This window comes from Akebia trifoliata, chromosome 11 (assembly GCF_017979445.1).
Source record: "Akebia trifoliata isolate Shusen 1 chromosome 11, ASM1797944v1, whole genome shotgun sequence".
Taxonomy (NCBI): domain Eukaryota; kingdom Viridiplantae; phylum Streptophyta; class Magnoliopsida; order Ranunculales; family Lardizabalaceae; genus Akebia; species Akebia trifoliata.
Genome location: NC_141385.1, coordinates 37,074,855 through 37,092,774, shown reverse-complemented (window position 1 = coordinate 37,092,774; position 17,920 = coordinate 37,074,855). Strand labels below are relative to the sequence as shown.

The window sequence follows — 17,920 nt, the reverse complement described above, 5'->3', positions numbered from 1 at the left end:
AACTCGGTAAGTTGTACACGATTGGTATGTGGCTGACGTGGCAAGGGTAGGAAACCGTAGATCTTTTACCTTGTGTATACCTGAGAAGAAATCTATGGTTATGTGCCCTTGCCATTGCCATGTCAGCCGTATATTATTTACCACGTCGATTCATCACCTATCTATAATTATAGAAAAACTTGAAGGAGAACATAATATATAATACCCCTTTTTCATAATAGCACACTCCCCGTTACACAATTCTTTCTTATTTCAGGTATGCAATATTACACAAAATTCGTTCATTTCTTTTATTTGCTTTGTTTTTCAATGGGAAGTGAGAAACATTTGTCTTTAACATTGTAGACTGTATTGTTGTATATTGCATTTGTTTGTATAGTGAAATACTTGATTAATTAATCATTTTTTAGTTATGTCTGATTTATGATTTCTTATATTATTTTAATCATTTTTAATTCCGTCAGGATAAAATTAAATATTTTATATTTTGGATCCCAAGCCCGAATAAAAGAGGAGAGAAAACGATGATTCAAAAGTATTAAAGTAATAAAAGATATTGTTTTTCTATGTACTCACTATATATGTGCTAACAAATATGATACATATTTTATTTAACTCCGGTGTATTTGAATGTCCTTGTGTCCAGTTGGGTAGCCACTATTGGTTATGTCAACAAAAAACGTTCCAATAGGACTAAGTGTTTTATTTAACTTTAAATAGGAGAAATTTTATCATTATTGGCTATTTGCTTCTTTTGTATTGAGTTGATTGTGTTGAAAAATGTTGATCTAACTAACAAGATAGAAAATCAATTGCAAAAGAACAATTGAGGTGTGATAAATCACTACCCTTAAGAGTATATCATGCCCCACAGAGATTATACCCCGGTGTAATTGGTATAGCGAAATACCTTCTACGGTACAGTAATTGGTATCCCAAACCAAGTGTGCACTCGCAATGGCTGAGAAAATCAAACAGTTCAAATTACTCATTTTGTAGAAGATGAGAAGAAAAGAAAATTTAGGACAACTCAAGAAGAGAATAGTAGAGAAAAGAAAGTTTCTGTGTTTATTTGTTGTTAGAGAAATTCATTTTTATAGACCAAAGTTTGACCACCCCATAATCATCCAATTAATTTAATCAAAACGGTTACGTCGTACATGTTCACACACATTAAGGTTTTTGGATCAACGGACCTAAACTCCAATTAGAATCTTGGGTTTTTCCTCTTGGGCTCCTATGTCCGCGTGGGCCTCCTATCCTTTCTAACTTTCCCACACAAGTAAAGCAAGATTGTACATAAAGACATAGTCTTTCTCATAGTTGATGTGGGATTAAATATTTTAGAGAACAAGTAAAAAACTCATCACTTGTGTGTTGGATATACCCAATATAGTTAAACAAGTAAAAAAGTTTTGTGTTTAATAACACCAAAATAAATAAAAGCTAAGTATACACCACTTTTAACAAAAATAACTAAAACCACTTTGTATTTGGAAATCTTAAAATAGTTAAATTATTACAACATTTTAAAATACTAATAAGGAAAATTTTAAGGAGCATGAAAATTCAATGCTTCAGAGTTGGTGTGTTTTGGATTATTAGTCAACACCTAGGGTGAGTAAATAGTACTCCACAAGAATTTGGTGAAAATAATAGTTTTATAAACCATAATTCTTTAGTATGAACCAGTCAACTCACAACCCACATTGACTTTTCAAAATCTGAGTTATTCTAATCGGGTTAACACAAATAGGCTGTGCACCATACTTGGATATTCATGAGTGCTCTAGAAAGTTTGGTTAAATTCTCATAGGAAGCGGTCCTACTCCCAAATTCATATAGGTGGATCCATCAAGTGTTCACTGAACTTAAACACACCATCTATAAAATAATATGGCATATATTAAGAGTGTAGCTTAACCTCATACATTGCAATTTTCACTATCTACACCATAAAAAGGGACTCTCAATATAATAATTAATGATAGTGCACTACCAGATCAACTAGTGATTTGTTATTACCCATATGAACATAATTCATGGGATCTCCAATCACATAAGTTGAGTTACCATCATTGTTGATCATTTGTTATAAGCATAAGTCTTATTCCCCTCAATGTCCCATTCACTAGCTTTTTACCTAGTGGTTTTGTCAGAGGATCGGCTAAGTTCAACTCTGACATCACAAAATTAAGGGATATAATCTCATCATCAATTAGTTGACGTACAATACTATGTCTTAGGTGTATGTGTCTACTCTTCCCATTTTATGATTTATTCTTAGCTCGGGCTATTGCAACCTGACTATCATAGTGTAATGACACAGACGAAGTTGGTCTTATCCACAAAAGAATATCAATTAAGAGGTTTCTAAGCCATTCAGCTTCAAAACTAGCTTTCTGTAAAGTAATAAACTCTAATTCCATAGTAGAATGAGTTATACAAATTTTCTTGGAAAATTTTCAAGACACTACACCTCCTCTAAGGGTGAATATATAACCAATTATAAAATTCGTCTTATCTGAATCAGAAATCCAATTAGCATCACTATATCCTTCTAATACAACTAGAAATCCACTATAAACTAAACCATAATTTATGGTTCCTCTTAAGTACTTAAATGCTCTATATAAAGCATTCCAACGGTTCTTATTAGGACTATGTGTATAACGACTAAGTCTTCCAACTGTGTAAGTAATGTTAGGATGTGTGCAATTCATCAAATACATAAAACTACCAATAATTTAAGCATACTCTAATTGTACTACGTTATGTTCTTTGTTTTTCTTTAATCTAGAGTTTGCATTATAAGGTGTAGACATTGATTTACAATCAAAATGTCCAAATTTTCTCAAAATCTTTTTTACATAATATTTTTGTGAAAGGATTATACTTTCAGAAGTTCTAATAATTTTACTCCCTAATATAATATATGTTTCACCCATGTTTTTCATATCAAAATTGAAAGATAAAGAGTTTTTAGTTTCAATCACAATGTCAAGATTAATTCCTATAATGAGCATATCATCAACATATACGGAAATAAGCACACCAACATTATCAACAAACTTATTATAAATACATTTATTTGATTTATTAATCACATAACCATTAGATAATAACACTTTATCAAACTTTTCATGCCATTGCTTGAGAGGTTGTTTAAGCCCATACAAAAAATTTACTTACATACTTTGTGCTCATTACCTATAATAATACTTCCTTCTGGTTGATTTTTATAGATTTTCTCATCTAGATCACCATTTACGAATGCAGTCTTAACATCCATTTGGTGAATCACTAATTTGTTAATGGAAGCTAAAGCTATAAGAATTCTAATTGAGGAAATTCTAGTTACTGTAGCAAAAGTATCAAAGAAATCTATGTCTTAACGGTGTTTATAGCCTTTAGCTACCAACCTACCTTTAAACTTATCAATTGACCTATTAAGTTTTAACTTATTTTTAAAGATTCACTTACAACCAATAGATTTGGTTCCAGGAGGTAAATCAACTAATTCCTAAGTATGATTATATTTAATTGATTCTAACTCACTATTAATGGTTTCTTTCCAAAAAGATGCATCTAAAGAAGTAATAATTTCACTATAAGTTTAAGGGTCATTATCTATAAGATAAGTACAAAATCATCTCCAAAGTTAATTTTTTTCCTTACTCTTTTACTTTTCTTAGGTTCTATATTTAGATTATTACTAGATTTTCCTTTAAATTTACTAATAGATTCATTAAATAGTTTTTCTAAATTAGATTTCAAAGGAAAGATATGTTCAAAGAAATTTGCATTCTTAGATTCTACAATAGTATTAGATTTCATAATATTATTCTCACTTCTAATCATTAAAAATCTATCTGCTGCATTATTTTGAGCATAACTTATGAACATACAATCAAAGGTTTTGGATCCTATTTTTTGTTCTTAGGTTTAGGTAATAAGACCTTAACTAGACACCCTCATACTTTTAAAAATTTATAATCTGGCATTCTACCCTTCCATAACTTTTAAGATGTCTTATCTATTATCTTAAAAATTATTGTATTTTGTAAATGACATGCAAATAAGATAACTTCCCCCCACATGTTTGTAGATGCCTTAGAACTAATCAACATAGCATTCATCATTTCTTAAATATCTTCTTTTTTCCTTTTAGCTATCCTATTAGACTCGAGTGAGTAAGGTGAAATTTTCTCTTGAATTATACCTTGTTCTTCACAATAGTCATTAAGAGGAATGTAATCATATTATCCTCCTCTATCTATCATAAGTATTTTACTCTTTCTATTGAGTTGGTTTTCTACTCCGACTTTGTATTTCAAAAACATCTCACAAGCCTCATCTTTAGATCTTAATAAATAAACTATAGTATACTTAAAATAGTCATCAACAAAAGTTATATATATTTCCTCCCCTTGTTAAATAACTCTTAAAATCTCCAATATCACTATGAATTAATTCTAACAATTCAGATTCTTGCTCTATTGATTTACATGACTTTTTAGTGGACTTAGATTCTACATAAATGTCGTATTTATCATAACTAGAAACAAATAAATTAGGCAACAAACCAATTTCTTTCATTTTTTTAATATAAGAAAATTTCACATGTCCTAGTCTAGCATGTCATACATCAATAGAGTCAATCATATTAGCAAAAGAAGTAGATGCATTTTCATTAATAACTTCATTAAGAACAAGCATACATTGATTACAATACTCTTTACACAGTAAAAATTCAATTCTTGGTTAAAATAATTTTATCAAACTCTAAAGTTGTCTTAACTCCAACCTTTTCGAGTAAAGAAATCGATACCAAGTTTGAACAAATGTTCGACACATGCAATATATCTGTAGACACCCAAATTTGAGCGGGTCCTCGACGCAAAAATACTCAAAAATAATAATAAATCGCATTGGGCCCTCAAAGCCCATACTTTCAAAAATCCTATTTCCCTCTCCATAAATGGTCCAAGCCCACACACAAACCCAACCTAACCTAAGCTCATCACATAAAACCCAAAACCATCTTATATTCCTAAACCCAATCCAACATAAACCCAACCCAACCTAAGCCCATCACCCCAAAGCCCAACTTATAACCTAAGCCCAATTCACTACCCAAACCCAATTTAACCCATCATCCACATCAAACCAATCACCAATTCAACACCAAAAGATAACACATGTCATCACCCCCTTCCACCTCTCTCATCTAATCAACCAACCACATCACTTCTCTCCAAAAATCACCTCAACCCATACCCTACCCTAACCTAACCTACCCTCATTCTCTAACCCCATCAACCACCAATATCACAACCCATACCCTACCCTAATCTAACCTATCCCCATTCTCTAACACCATCAACCACCCACATCACAACCCATATCTCCCACACCTCAACCCATCACTTTCCTTTAAAACACTCCCACAAAATCACCTCAACCCATACCTGCCACCATCATCACCAAACTAACCCATACTTTTATCTCTAATCAACCAACCATCATCACCAATCAATTCCTCTCATCACCACATCAACTCCTCCTTCTTAACATATGTCATCCTCTCACTACCCCTCCCAAAAATTTAAACACCTAACCCCTTACACAATCCATTCTTATAAATTTAAACACCTCACCCCTTCAACCAACTTAACACTCATTTTCCAGACAACTCTCTTACACCCCCATCACCCCATCAACAATCACTCATCTCACCCCACCAAACACTCTTACCCAAATGGATTTGGGTAAGATCCAAACCATTTGAGTCAAAACACTACCCATTTCTTTCATTATATAAATACCCTCACTCCTATTTCAAATTTCATACCCTCCTTCTCTAAAACTCATGCCATTATCCATCATTCTAATCCTTCACCCCATTATACCCTTAAAATACCCCTCAACCTCTATAAAAACCCATCCATTCTCCCCTCACAACACCTACTGAAAAATTAAGAAAAATACATCCTAAAACTAAAACTCTCTCAACTTTATACTTTTATTCTACTCTCAACACCCAACTCTCAACTTTCAACATTCTCTCAAACAAATCAAGAAAAGAAAAAGAAGACTCATCAAGAAAAATCAAAGGAAGTCAATGAGGGAATAAGGTGGGTTGAACAAAAGAATACCCTTCAACTCCCCTCTTCTACTCACCCCATTCTCTACACATTTGCACACACACCACAATGGTTTAAATCACCAAAGGGTCCCTTCTTCAATAAGAGTGCCCTCAATGGTTTGAACCCATATCGAAAGCCTCTCACACTTGAGGGTACACATCGAATCTTTTCGATTTTATTCTTCTTTTTACTTTAAACAAAAGATCGAATCCGAGGTTACCACGTACGGTGGATGGAGTAGGGTGCCTAACACCTTCCCTACTCTATAAATGGACCCCCTTACCTTGAATCAAGGTTGGACCATGTACCCTATCCATTCGAGAGTCATCAAATGTCAAAATGACATATTTTTCAAAAAATACAACTTCAGGTGACCATTCACACCCATTTTCAAAAATGAATGGTGGCGACTCCAAAACACCCCAAAGTGGAGGGATGTTTCAAAATGATGAAAATCCCATGTCCACAATATCACTAAGGGTCAAGATCTTTCCAAAAGCTAGCTTGAGAAGAACTTTGCCTATCCCAACAATAGGCGAGGGCCTTGGATCGTCCATAAACACTTGTTTTTTGCCTTTTCCCACAGAAATGTAGGAATTAAAAGCATTTGTGGTTCCACAGATGTGTTTGGTGGCCCCAGAGTCCACCATCCAATCCTTAATACTTGCCACCATATTCACTTCATAAACTGCAACAACAATGACTTCATTTGTTTCTACTAAATTAACATTAGGCTTATGATCATTATTTTTCCTAAATTTGCATTAAGGAGCATGGTGTCCAGGTTTCCCACAAACAAAACTGTTACCTTTCTTCTTGAAGGTAAGATTATGGAACTTTTGATTAGGCTTAAAAATTTTATTATGAGGTTTCCTAAGTCTATTACTAGGTTTATTGTTATAAATTTTGGTTTCTAACAAATTTGCCTTAGAAATTACTTCTTTGGCTTTTTTCTGATCTGTCTCTAAACCTATTTTTTTCTTCAATTCGAACGTGAACAATCACATCCTCAAGACTTGTGTGTTTTCTTTTGTGTTTCAGATCATTCTTATAGTCTTTCCAGGATTCAAACAATTTCTCAATAAGAAAACCCGCAACAAAAAATTCAGGTAGGGTTATGTCTTTATTTTTAAAGTCATGAATTAGAAGATGGTTGTCATGGATTCAAGATGACAAATCTCTATCCTCAGTCATTTGAAAATTCGCAAAATTTCTTATGGCATATTTTTGGTTTTCAACATCTTTGAAAACATATTTTTTAACTAAGTTTTCCCAAATTTTCTTAGTAATCTTATACGTGAAATATATATCAAAATAGTTCATTAGAAAGAGTACTAAGAATAATATGTCTACAGATTTTGTTACCTCTTTCCCATTGTTTGAAGAGTTCTTGATAATTTTTCATACCTTCCATAAGCCTAACTTTTGTTATGATGTGAGTTAGATTTACCATGTCCAATGAGAAAAAGATCATTTCTTGCCAATGTTTGAAGAAGGTACCGTTGAACTGTTCAACCTTTGAAACATCCGAAAGAGAGTTCATAGTAGCCATGACAACGTTCATGTTAGCAACATCCATCGATATACTTTTAAGATTGTTGAAAAAATGTTGATGCAACTAACAAAACAGAAAATCAATTGCAAAAAGAACAATTGAGACATGATAAATCACCACCCTTAAGAGTATATTGCACCCCGCAAAGATTATATCTCAGTGCAATCGGTATAGTGAAACACCCTCCAGTATACAATAATTGGTATCCCAAACCAAGCGTGCACTCATAATGGTTGAGAAAGTCGAACAGCTCAGATTGCTCATTTTGTAAAAGATGAGAAGAAAATGAAATTTAGGACAACTCAAGAAAAGAATGGTGGAGAACAAGTTAAAAACTCATCACATGTGTGTTGGATATACCCAATATATTTAAACAAGTAAAAAGTTACTTTTGTGTTTAATAACACCAAAATAGATAAAAGCCAAGTGTATACCACTTTTAACCAAAATAGTTAAAACCACTTTGTATTTGAAAATCTTAAAATAGTTAAATTATTACAACAGCTTGCATTTTGTTTTGTTCATTGAGTCCAATAATCTACAAGATATGCGTGAGACCATGAAGTCTTATTTTTGTCACTAGCCTAGGTATTTACGGATCTTGCAGTTCTTTCTATATCGAGAAGTTGAATTTGTTAGGCTTACTTGAATCAATCCCATTGGTTTGTAGGTAGCCATCTTAATATCATGACTCAAAGTCATGCTATGCTTGAAAGAGATATCCATGATATTTAAATTTGAATTTATTTTTGGGACAATGATCGCAAAGGCCTATTTTTTGAAAATTTGTATAAAAAAAATCTCTTCTAAAATTACTTGAACTCTTTAGTACTCTTTTATAAAGGATAATGCTGAAGTAACATTGTAAGGGACATTTCTGATGTGGATGTATATAATAACCATAAATACTTTTACCTCACGATGTCCCCACAATGTTTCTTCAGCACGACTCTTTTATCAAATATTAATCTAAAAAGGATTTTTGAAACAAAAATATTGTGACTACCCTGTCAATAATTTTTGAGGTTTAAAGAATTATATTTATTTGAGAATATTTTATGTACTTCTATGTTTTAAAATTAGTAACAAGCCCCTTAATTATGGTCATCTCTTAGAGACCAAAGAAAAAAAAAATCCTTGTTTTTTCTTTCTCAAACTAGCAATCTTTAACTCAGATGGATGATGATAATGACTACAACAAAGATAATGATGGAGATGAGTATGATCATCATCACCATCAAATTGATTTGATCTATATATGTTAGATTTATTAAAATGTATAAATAATTTTCAATAATTAAAACATAATTTTAAAACTCGACTTGAATGTTCATCGAATTGATTCAATTCAAAAGTTAGCAAGTAAACTTAAATGAGTCAAATAAAATTATATTAAATTTATGAAATTTTTTTAATAAAATTAGAGAGTTGCTATTGCCACACCAATGCCTATGTAAATCACTAAAGAGTTGCACACAGTTGGTGTGGTGTTAGTAAAAGTTAGTGTGGCAATAATAACTTTCTAAAACTATTTATTTTTTATTTTTCACAAAAATATTAATAATCAAATAAATTGATTAAATTTTTTATTTAAGGTATATATAGATATGTTTTTTTTTTTAGATCAAGCCACTTTGTAAAATTGTTAAAATGGTAGTTTAAATCATTTTCTTAAAAGAATATTCAAAAGATCCTAAATAGGTAAATATTATTAAGTGAGACTTAAATTGACTTTCATTTTATGGCAGTTTTTGTGAATTAAATTCGCACGTGTAAGGCCCACTAGTATTTATATAAGTGAGAAACTCTATTAAAGAACAAGAAAACAAAGAGAAGCCTAACTACCCAAAAGAGAACAAACAAGTTCACCAAAGCTTCACTGATGGGCCCACCACCACCCATAAAACCTAAGCACTGACATCAGATTTTATGCCTCACCTGGTCACGCCCACTTTCTTTCAAAAAACAGGATTTTTTTTTCTTTTGGTTCAAAAATGTAGGTTAGCCCATAGTTTTAAAACTCGTAAACTTGATGAAGTCAACTCGATTTAGTTTGAGTTCGGGTTGACTTGGCTCCAAAGTTTGATGACATCTACTTGTTGAATCAACTAGGCAACTCAGCCTAACTCGTTCGAAAATGCATGAGTAAGGTCCAGAATTCGATTGAGTAATATTTTTGTGCATAACAAATATAAACTATTTTTGTTTATGTTAAATTATTAAAACTTATATTTAAAAAAAAAAAAATATTTATAGTTTTACAACTATGGTTTGACTTCTTTAAATAATAAAAATACATAAATAAACACGTGTCAAATAATATATCCCTATCACGTGATTCACGTGAAGTAATTTATTTCTTTGATTTTGAATCGTCCAAAATAGACTCACAAGTTGTTGACCTGACTCAGTGGCCAACATTTGAATGGGTCAGAGTTTTATGCAAATGGGTATTGTTGGAAAATCCTCTTCACGAGGGTGCAAATGCGTAAGGCTGAAAGTCATGACTAATGTCATCTCCGACTTATCCCCCTAAGTCAATACTTGGTAGTATTCCGATCTCAAGTAGCTAAAAGAACATAGATTGAGATAATTAAAGCAGATATGAACACAATTTTAGGACAATTGAATGGAGGAACATGATTCGTTTAGCTGACCTCAAATCTTTCTCTCAGAGCCCGGCCATGATAGTTGCTTTTTCTGCACTTGAAATTTTAATCTTATCTCTAAAGTGGCTCCAACTTTGGGTTAGTGTGCAATGTCTACTTCAATATCATCTCTGTGCTTTTCACTTTGGGGCAAAATTCAGGCTTAAAAAACAATAATAGGAAGGTAGAAAATTACATTGATGTAATACATGTTCTTGCTAGGAGATACAGCTATAGATTGAAAGAATAACGAAATACTCATATTTTTTACTCCAATATGAGATCTGTTTCACAATCGGCATAGAAGCAAATATATTCCATCAAGTTGAAAAAAACATTGACAAACGTAGTAAGAAAAGATGTAAAGATATATGTTTTGCCCGAAGATAAGGCTCTAGACCGAGTTGAATAAAGAGAGACTTGTATTGGCCACTCTAATATGAGATTTGTCTCACAATAAGTATAGAAGCAAATATATTTCATCTCAACAAAGGAATACAATTGACAAGTATTATATTACATGAGCAGGGATGGAATAATAAGAACTTTAAAAAACAAATTACAGAGAGAATAACAGCAAACATAGCAAAGGTGAAGACAACAAAAGCATTAACATAAAACGCATCCACAAGGAAGCATACGCTCATGTTCAAACTTGCATAATTATGGTCGAAGACTAGCAATGGGTTCTATACTCTTAGTGGGATTCCTTGTTCGAGGCCGAAACAACGAGCAAAACCAAAACCAGAAGCCTTTCTTCTTGAAAGGTTGAACTACTACATCCTTCCTTGCAACAAGATCAGCCATGTATTGAACAACTTCCTGAGAAATAGACAAAAAGTCAGTTTTCTTTTTGGCCTCCATTGTATCTGGGATACAAATAAACCCGATTGCACAATGAAAAATCGACTAAATTTGCTCAAATAGGAAAAATGGACTCATCAAGAAGAAGTGATATTACCTGAGCACCCAATTTAATTACTTCTCTTGGTGGTATCTCTAACGGAGTCTCATCAGCGCAAAGAACTCTCAACTTCGACAATAACCTGAAGGAATCCGGCAAGATTTTTATCTGGTTGTTACTTATATCCAACTCTTCGAGCATCTCGAGATTACCAATTGATCTCGGTAAAGAAGTCAAGTCAGCAAAGTTCCTCCCAACATTCAATTTCACAAGACTAGTTGCAAAACACAAGGTCTCAGGTATGGATCCAAGTTCATTAAAGCTCACATCAAGTTCCTTCAACTTAGAAAGGTTACCCATTGTCGTCGGCAATCCTTTGATTCGGTTATAGTGCAACGTAACAATCTCTAAGCACTCAAGCTTTCCGATTGCCTCGGGAAGAGCTTTTAGTTGATTGAAATCTAGTATCAGCTCCACAAGTGAAGAACAAGATCCGATCGTGTAAGGGAGTTCTTCGAGCTCATTTGTTTCCACGTTCAATCTCTTTAAGCAGATTAGATTCCCCAATGTATCGGGAAGGAGAATAAATTGGTTTGAACTGAGGTCGAGATTGACGAGATTCGTCAGGTCCCCAAAAGAAGCCGGGAGAGATTTTAATCGGTTTGAGTGAAGGTCAAGATCAGTTAGATTGACAAGTTCTCCGAATGAGTCGGGAAGGTTAATGAGTTGGTTTGAGTGGATATCAAGCTTTGTCAAGGCTTTGAGACCACCAATGGTGGGTGGAAGAGCCATGATTCGGTTTTCTGATAAGTTTAAATCAGTGATGTCTGATAATTTCCCAATTGATAATGGGAGCCACTCAATCTTGTCCATCAATTTGCCTTGTAGATCAAGAACCCCAGATCGGGTTTTGGCCGAGGTTTCAATTATACCAGCAACCTTCATTAGACTTAATTTCTCCATCTCTTCACCACCTATAAATGTAATCGAAAACTACATTGAGACCATGGAAGGGAAACATTCCAAAACCCATATAGATGATTATCAAGAAAATTAAGGAAAACTTAACAAACAAAAAGATAGAATAAAGGATAGGGATTTGAAGACTCAGTCCTCGTTCTCATTCTATTCTGATCATTCAACCAAATTAAGCTTAAAGCCCACTTAGGTGTAATTATGTTCAGAATTCACAATTAGGTCCCACTGACTATTTAAGTACACAACACATATCCAAAGAATGAGAAAGAGTTGGGTTGTTCTAAATTAGGATTTCAACATAATCTAATGTTCGTCACTGCAGTAGAGTTTAACCACAAATTCGGGACATTGTCACAAAATTCTCTAACTTTTTCCAAAAATTAGGGAAAATATGGTGAATACGGTATTGCCTGATCAGCTACTAGTTGAATCATGAATATTTTTTTTTCATCGAATGAATCAGCCCTTACCTCTGTCTCTCTCCATCTCTCCGACACCCTAAATCCATAATGCACCTATTTTATTGCTTAAAATAACATTTTTTATAATCCCTCTAGATTTAAAATCATCTCTAAGGATTTTTTTTTTATTCCTTAGAATTTGAGAGTGATTAAAAGAGACAGAACATTTATAATTAAGACCCTGTATTGTATGGATGATTAGAAAATTTTACCAAAAAAATACTTCCTTTGGAAAATTTTAAATTTTTTGTAAACTTCCACTGTTCCTGACTAGATCAAATAAAGATAATAAATATATAAAAAGAAATTTCTACTATAATGAAAATTTCCATAAAAAGATGAAATTTCTTCCAAAGGAAAATTATAAACTTCCATACATGGCTGTAAATTCAAACCTTATCTTTGATTCCAATATGACAAGAAACACATGGGTTTCCCTATTTTCACTAATCTAATCCATAATTACTAAAAAAACCCACCATGTAGATTCAGTAAATATCATAATTTACAATACATAAATGATAAAAAAACAGATCAATCATAATAACCCTTTTTAGCAAAAAATAAAAATAAAAATTTATAGGAAAAAACAAACCTGAAGATAAACAAATCTTCATGGAAGAACTACGAACCAAATTCTTTGAATCATCAATCTCTATCCCTTCATCTTTCTTCCTCTTAATTAAACTTTCATCACTTATAACAAATCCATTCTTTCTTTCACTTTTAGAACCTATGGTACCCAAATCAATCTGTTTGTCATTCTGGGTATCTCCAGAAACTAACAAAGAAGCTCTTTGAATAAGGTCATCAAAGGATTGAAAGATATTATCAAGATCAACAATGTGAAGAGCTTCTTTCTTCTGTTCATGGCTCTGCAATAAGACCATGTTCTTCTTCACCTGTTGTGACACAGAAAAAAGCTCTTCTGGGACATCTGTAGGTTTAACTTGTTTGGAAATTTCATCAAGTTTGATTTCTTCTTCAGTTGCTACAGTTTTGAGAACAGCCATGGCTGCTTCAACTTCATCTATGGTGGGTCTTGGAGGTAAAGATCTGTAGATTCTCATGATCTCATCAATTGTTTCTACAAAAGCAGGTGGTGGGTTTTGATTGGATGGTACAGCCATGGCTCTGGTTTTGGGGGTGGTAGTGGTGGTGGTGGTGGTGGAAGTTCAATGGTTTTATGGTTATAGGTTTAATCCAAGACTTAGAGTTGAGACACATAGGTTTCTTTAATCTTTCAAAATATATATTTTAAATAAATAATATTGAAAGTAAGGTATATTCATTGTCTAATAATATCTATTAAGGCAATTGACAATGACATGTCATGGATAGATATCAACAATGTCAATGTGTGGATATCAGGTCGGGTTTGGTATACTCAGACCCGTCCAAATGGGAAAATGTTACCAGCAGTCGATCTGGGAAATGAAAATGAAAGTTGCGCTTTTAAAAATGAGAGAGCTTCTATTGGCACCCTAACTTTTATTTAATACACCCCAAATAAAAATAAGGAAATTAAATGAACGATTGAGCATAAGTAAAAATTGGGATGCCAATAAAAACTCTCTCTCTCTCTCTCTCTCTCTCTTTTTTTTTTTTTTCTGTTAGATTTTTTTTTTTGTGCTAGATTGTTATTTTTTTTTTTTTTGGGTTTAGTACTATATATGAATCAAATCATAATTATAAAAACAACTCTTGAAATTATTTGAAGGAGTGTTATAATGTTAAATTTATAAGTAAAACTCCTTCATCTTCAAGTGATGGGTCAAGATCCCTTGATTTTTAAGAATGACTCGTGAAAAAAATACATAATCCCAATCCTTTAAATACAAATTCTAATGACTGAGATTTATCTTAAGAATAGGTATCCCTAAGATTTTTATTATTAAGATACTCATAAATCTCAACCATTGGATTTTGTAGTTAAAGAATTGGGATCATGTGTTTTTTTTATGAGTCATTCTTTAGAGTCAACGGATCCCAAACCTCAAGTGATATAGCAAATATTGAATTGAAAACTGTTGTTACAGGTCTAAAAGGTGTGAGGCTTTTGAGGTATTAAAAAATTTGTTATTACGATCAATTCACTCCATCAAGAATGATTTTGATTTGGTCAAGGTAGAATTTTCATGGCATGAAGTGAATGCAATGGCTGATTTCCTAGCAAAGGAACTCAAATTGTTGGTTTACGTATTTTATGTGATTCTTCAAATATCCCTCTAGATTTAATCTAATCTTTTTTTTATTAGTAGATTTAATTTAATCTTATTAAGGAATATCTCCAATGCGTATCAACATTTTTATCCCTCTTAATGAAAAGGGTGAGGTCCTTTATAGCCCTAACTTACCAAATAAAATAAAAGTGTTATAATATTAGATTTCAATTTGAACCAAACATTTGAAATGTTTGAAGGGTGTATTTTAATTTTTAATTGGGGTATGATAAATAATTTAAAAAATTAGGGTAATGAAAAGGAAAGTTGGTGTTTTAAAAGATATGTTTAGTTCAATAATTTTAAAAAAATACATAAATATTTTAAGAATTTTCCTCAAGAAAGTTATTCCAGCAAGATATCATATCCAATATACAAAGATCAAAGTAAAGACCATTTGGTTTTTATATTTTTTCATTAAAATTAAATTTGATTAATGGATTAGCAGGTTGTGATCATTTGATTTGATTATGTTGGTTGTCAAAAGGATCAATTATGATTTTCTTTGTTTATATTTTATACTAAAAACAAGAAAAATAATCATAATTGACAAACGGTATTTTATAATAAAAAAATTAAGATGGACTAGCTATCCCGATTTCAAAAACAATTGGGAGAGATAGTCAATGTGACATAACTTAACCAATATTTTAAAAATGCCAACTAAATATATGAAAATTAAAAAATAAATAAAATGGTAATCCTATATTTTATTTTTAAATACGTAATAAATATTTTTATATAAAAATAACATTTTGAGAATGAGGATATACCCCTCCATTTTATAATAATAACATATTATACTTATGAGTTGGGTTCCGCTCACTCCTATGAATGACTCATGAAAAAAAAAACACATGATCCCAATCCTTTAAATACAAAATCCAAAGATTCAGATTTATTAGTATTTTGATAATACACATCTCTAAAATACTATCTTAGGGATAAATCTCAATCATTGATTTTTTTTGCATTCAAAGGGTTGAGATCATGTGTTTTTACATAAGTCATTCTTAGGATTCAAGGGATCGTGATTCTATACGTATTTAAATTGTTATGATCAATTTAAAAGGGTTAATTCGTCGAAAGTGAGATGACTCGGATGAGTGAAATGAGTATGGATATGATGTGAAATAATTCAAAACACTAGGTTTTGAAACTATGAACCAATCCAATAATAAGAAAGGACTGGTTTTATTGGGCATAATTTAAACGGGTACCCGAGATCCAAACTTTAATGAGGGTTAACAGCTAATTCCCACTTATAGTTAACCCTTTATGGTTCATGAACTATGAGGTTTAGCTTGGGAAGCAAGATTCCATTTCCAGCTTTGAAAACTCAGATGAAAAGGAATAAGACATTTATGTTTGTTTTCTTTTTGATTAATAGAGAATTTCAAAGGGTGGTCACATCATGAATGTTTATCTCCATCAATGGACCCCACTTTTATCCTAAAATCACATTTTTGTGTTTCTTTATGTTGACTTGTGTGACAATTTTGACCTATCATGATGGAAAATATAAGTTCTATCAGTGGGATTTATGTATTAATGGATAATAATTAATCATAATTTAAGATACATCATAAGACCATATATGTAGTTCTCTTTCATTTCAAGGGGTTGATTTGATTCATGGATTTTTCTTTTCAATTCGATATTTTCTTTTTATTATGATAGTGAAGAAATAAGAGTTAGATTGAATGGGCCGATGTTTATATGTTCTATGTATGATTAATTGACATGGTTATAGAAATGAACTTGAATTTAAGTTTTTCACATTCTTTTTAGCTCAACTTCTTGACTAATTTGTCTAGAATAAGATATCTTATTTATATTAAATATATGTTTTAGGCCTACTGAATCATTATTGTTTTCAATCAGTAATCATTTACATTTACCCATTCTCATGTATTAAATAATATATAAGTAGTTAAAAAAGTCTATTTTGAATAGTGAAGCAGCCAATATTTATAAGTGATTACGAAGATATGACATAATAAAATGGATAATTAAAAACTCATGTGCTTGCCTATGCCTGCCGGCAGTAGGCTTGGCTGAGTCCTCAGCCCAACCCAAGCCTAAGAGGTGGGTTGCACCCGAGTTTAGCCCAATATCTCGCTAAATTCTATTATAATCCAAAGTGTTCTAAAATGATTTTAAAATTTTATATATATATATATATATATAAAATGATCATTTATTTTGACTTATAATTTATTACAAAATCTTATTGGACATGATCAGACCATTGGTTCAGTCTGATCTTTAAAACATTAGTCAAACACATGCATTTCTCTCCTTCTGATTTTAACAAAATGTGGTTAACTCTCCCTCTTCTCCTTAGGAGTAGATCCTTTGTAGTATGTTTTTCATGTAGTTTCCTTACGTATAGTATTTTTTCCACAATCAAGAGAGTAGTGCCATGTTAAGAAAAAATAACACCATAACCTTTTAGGATTCATTATGGTTTAGATCAAATTTAAACAAAATTAATATAAAAAAATGTTACGTTTTTGCAATTGATCAAAAGTTTGAAAATAAACGGCTTTAAACTCTCAAATTTAAATAAAGTGATTTTTAATGCTACATGATGTGGTGCTTTTTCAACCGTTTAAAAGTGCTAGAGGAGAATTACACGAAAAATATGTATATATATATATTCCATTCCCATTTTTTTTTTCTCAATAATGTTGAACTGACTTCCTTTGACACTGAGTTCAATACTGTGCTGATGTGGCAGAGTGTAGGGAATCATAGATGTTTGTCTTGTATCTCAAGGAAATTTTTTTTACGGTCATCTGCACATTACCACGTCAGTACAGTGTCGAGTGCAAAATATATTTATTGTATTTAGAAAGAATAATGCTGGAGTGACCTCAATTCACACTTAACTGCCGTGGAGGTGTATATGAAAAGCATATTATGGTTATGCGGACCCCTCCACGTCAGCAGAAGGCGAATTGAGGGATCAATCCTGAGGTCAGTCCAGCAATATTCATT

The 17,920-nt window shown here is 32.0% G+C and overlaps 1 protein-coding gene across 1 annotated transcript; it reads right to left on the bottom strand.

Annotated features, from left to right (window-relative positions):
* Positions 1–10,797: 10,797 nt before the first annotated feature.
* On the bottom strand, positions 10,798–13,939 carry LOC147391470 (plant intracellular Ras-group-related LRR protein 5-like). Its single transcript, XM_086460085.1, has 3 exons — positions 13,291–13,939; positions 11,314–12,230; positions 10,798–11,174 (listed from the first exon to the last, which is right to left on the bottom strand). Exons 1-3 carry the CDS (start codon positions 13,823–13,825, stop codon positions 11,016–11,018), a joined length of 1,611 nt encoding a protein of 536 aa, XP_086316211.1. The 5' UTR covers positions 13,826–13,939; the 3' UTR covers positions 10,798–11,015.
* Between the last annotated feature and the right edge of the window lie 3,981 nt (positions 13,940–17,920).

What these genes read in the sequence shown, in the direction of transcription:
- LOC147391470 (XM_086460085.1), bottom strand. Translation starts at nt 13,825, where the DNA reads ATGGCTGTACCATCCAATCAAAACCCACCACCTGCTTTTGTAGAAACA. An exon ending in GAAGATTTGTTTATCTTCAG is followed by an intron (nt 12,231 to 13,290) that starts GTTTGTTTTTTC and finishes TTACATTTATAG; the next exon opens with GTGGTGAAGAGATGGAGAAA. An exon ending in TAATTAAATTGGGTGCTCAG is followed by an intron (nt 11,175 to 11,313) that starts GTAATATCACTT and finishes TCTATTTCTCAG; the next exon opens with GAAGTTGTTCAATACATGGC.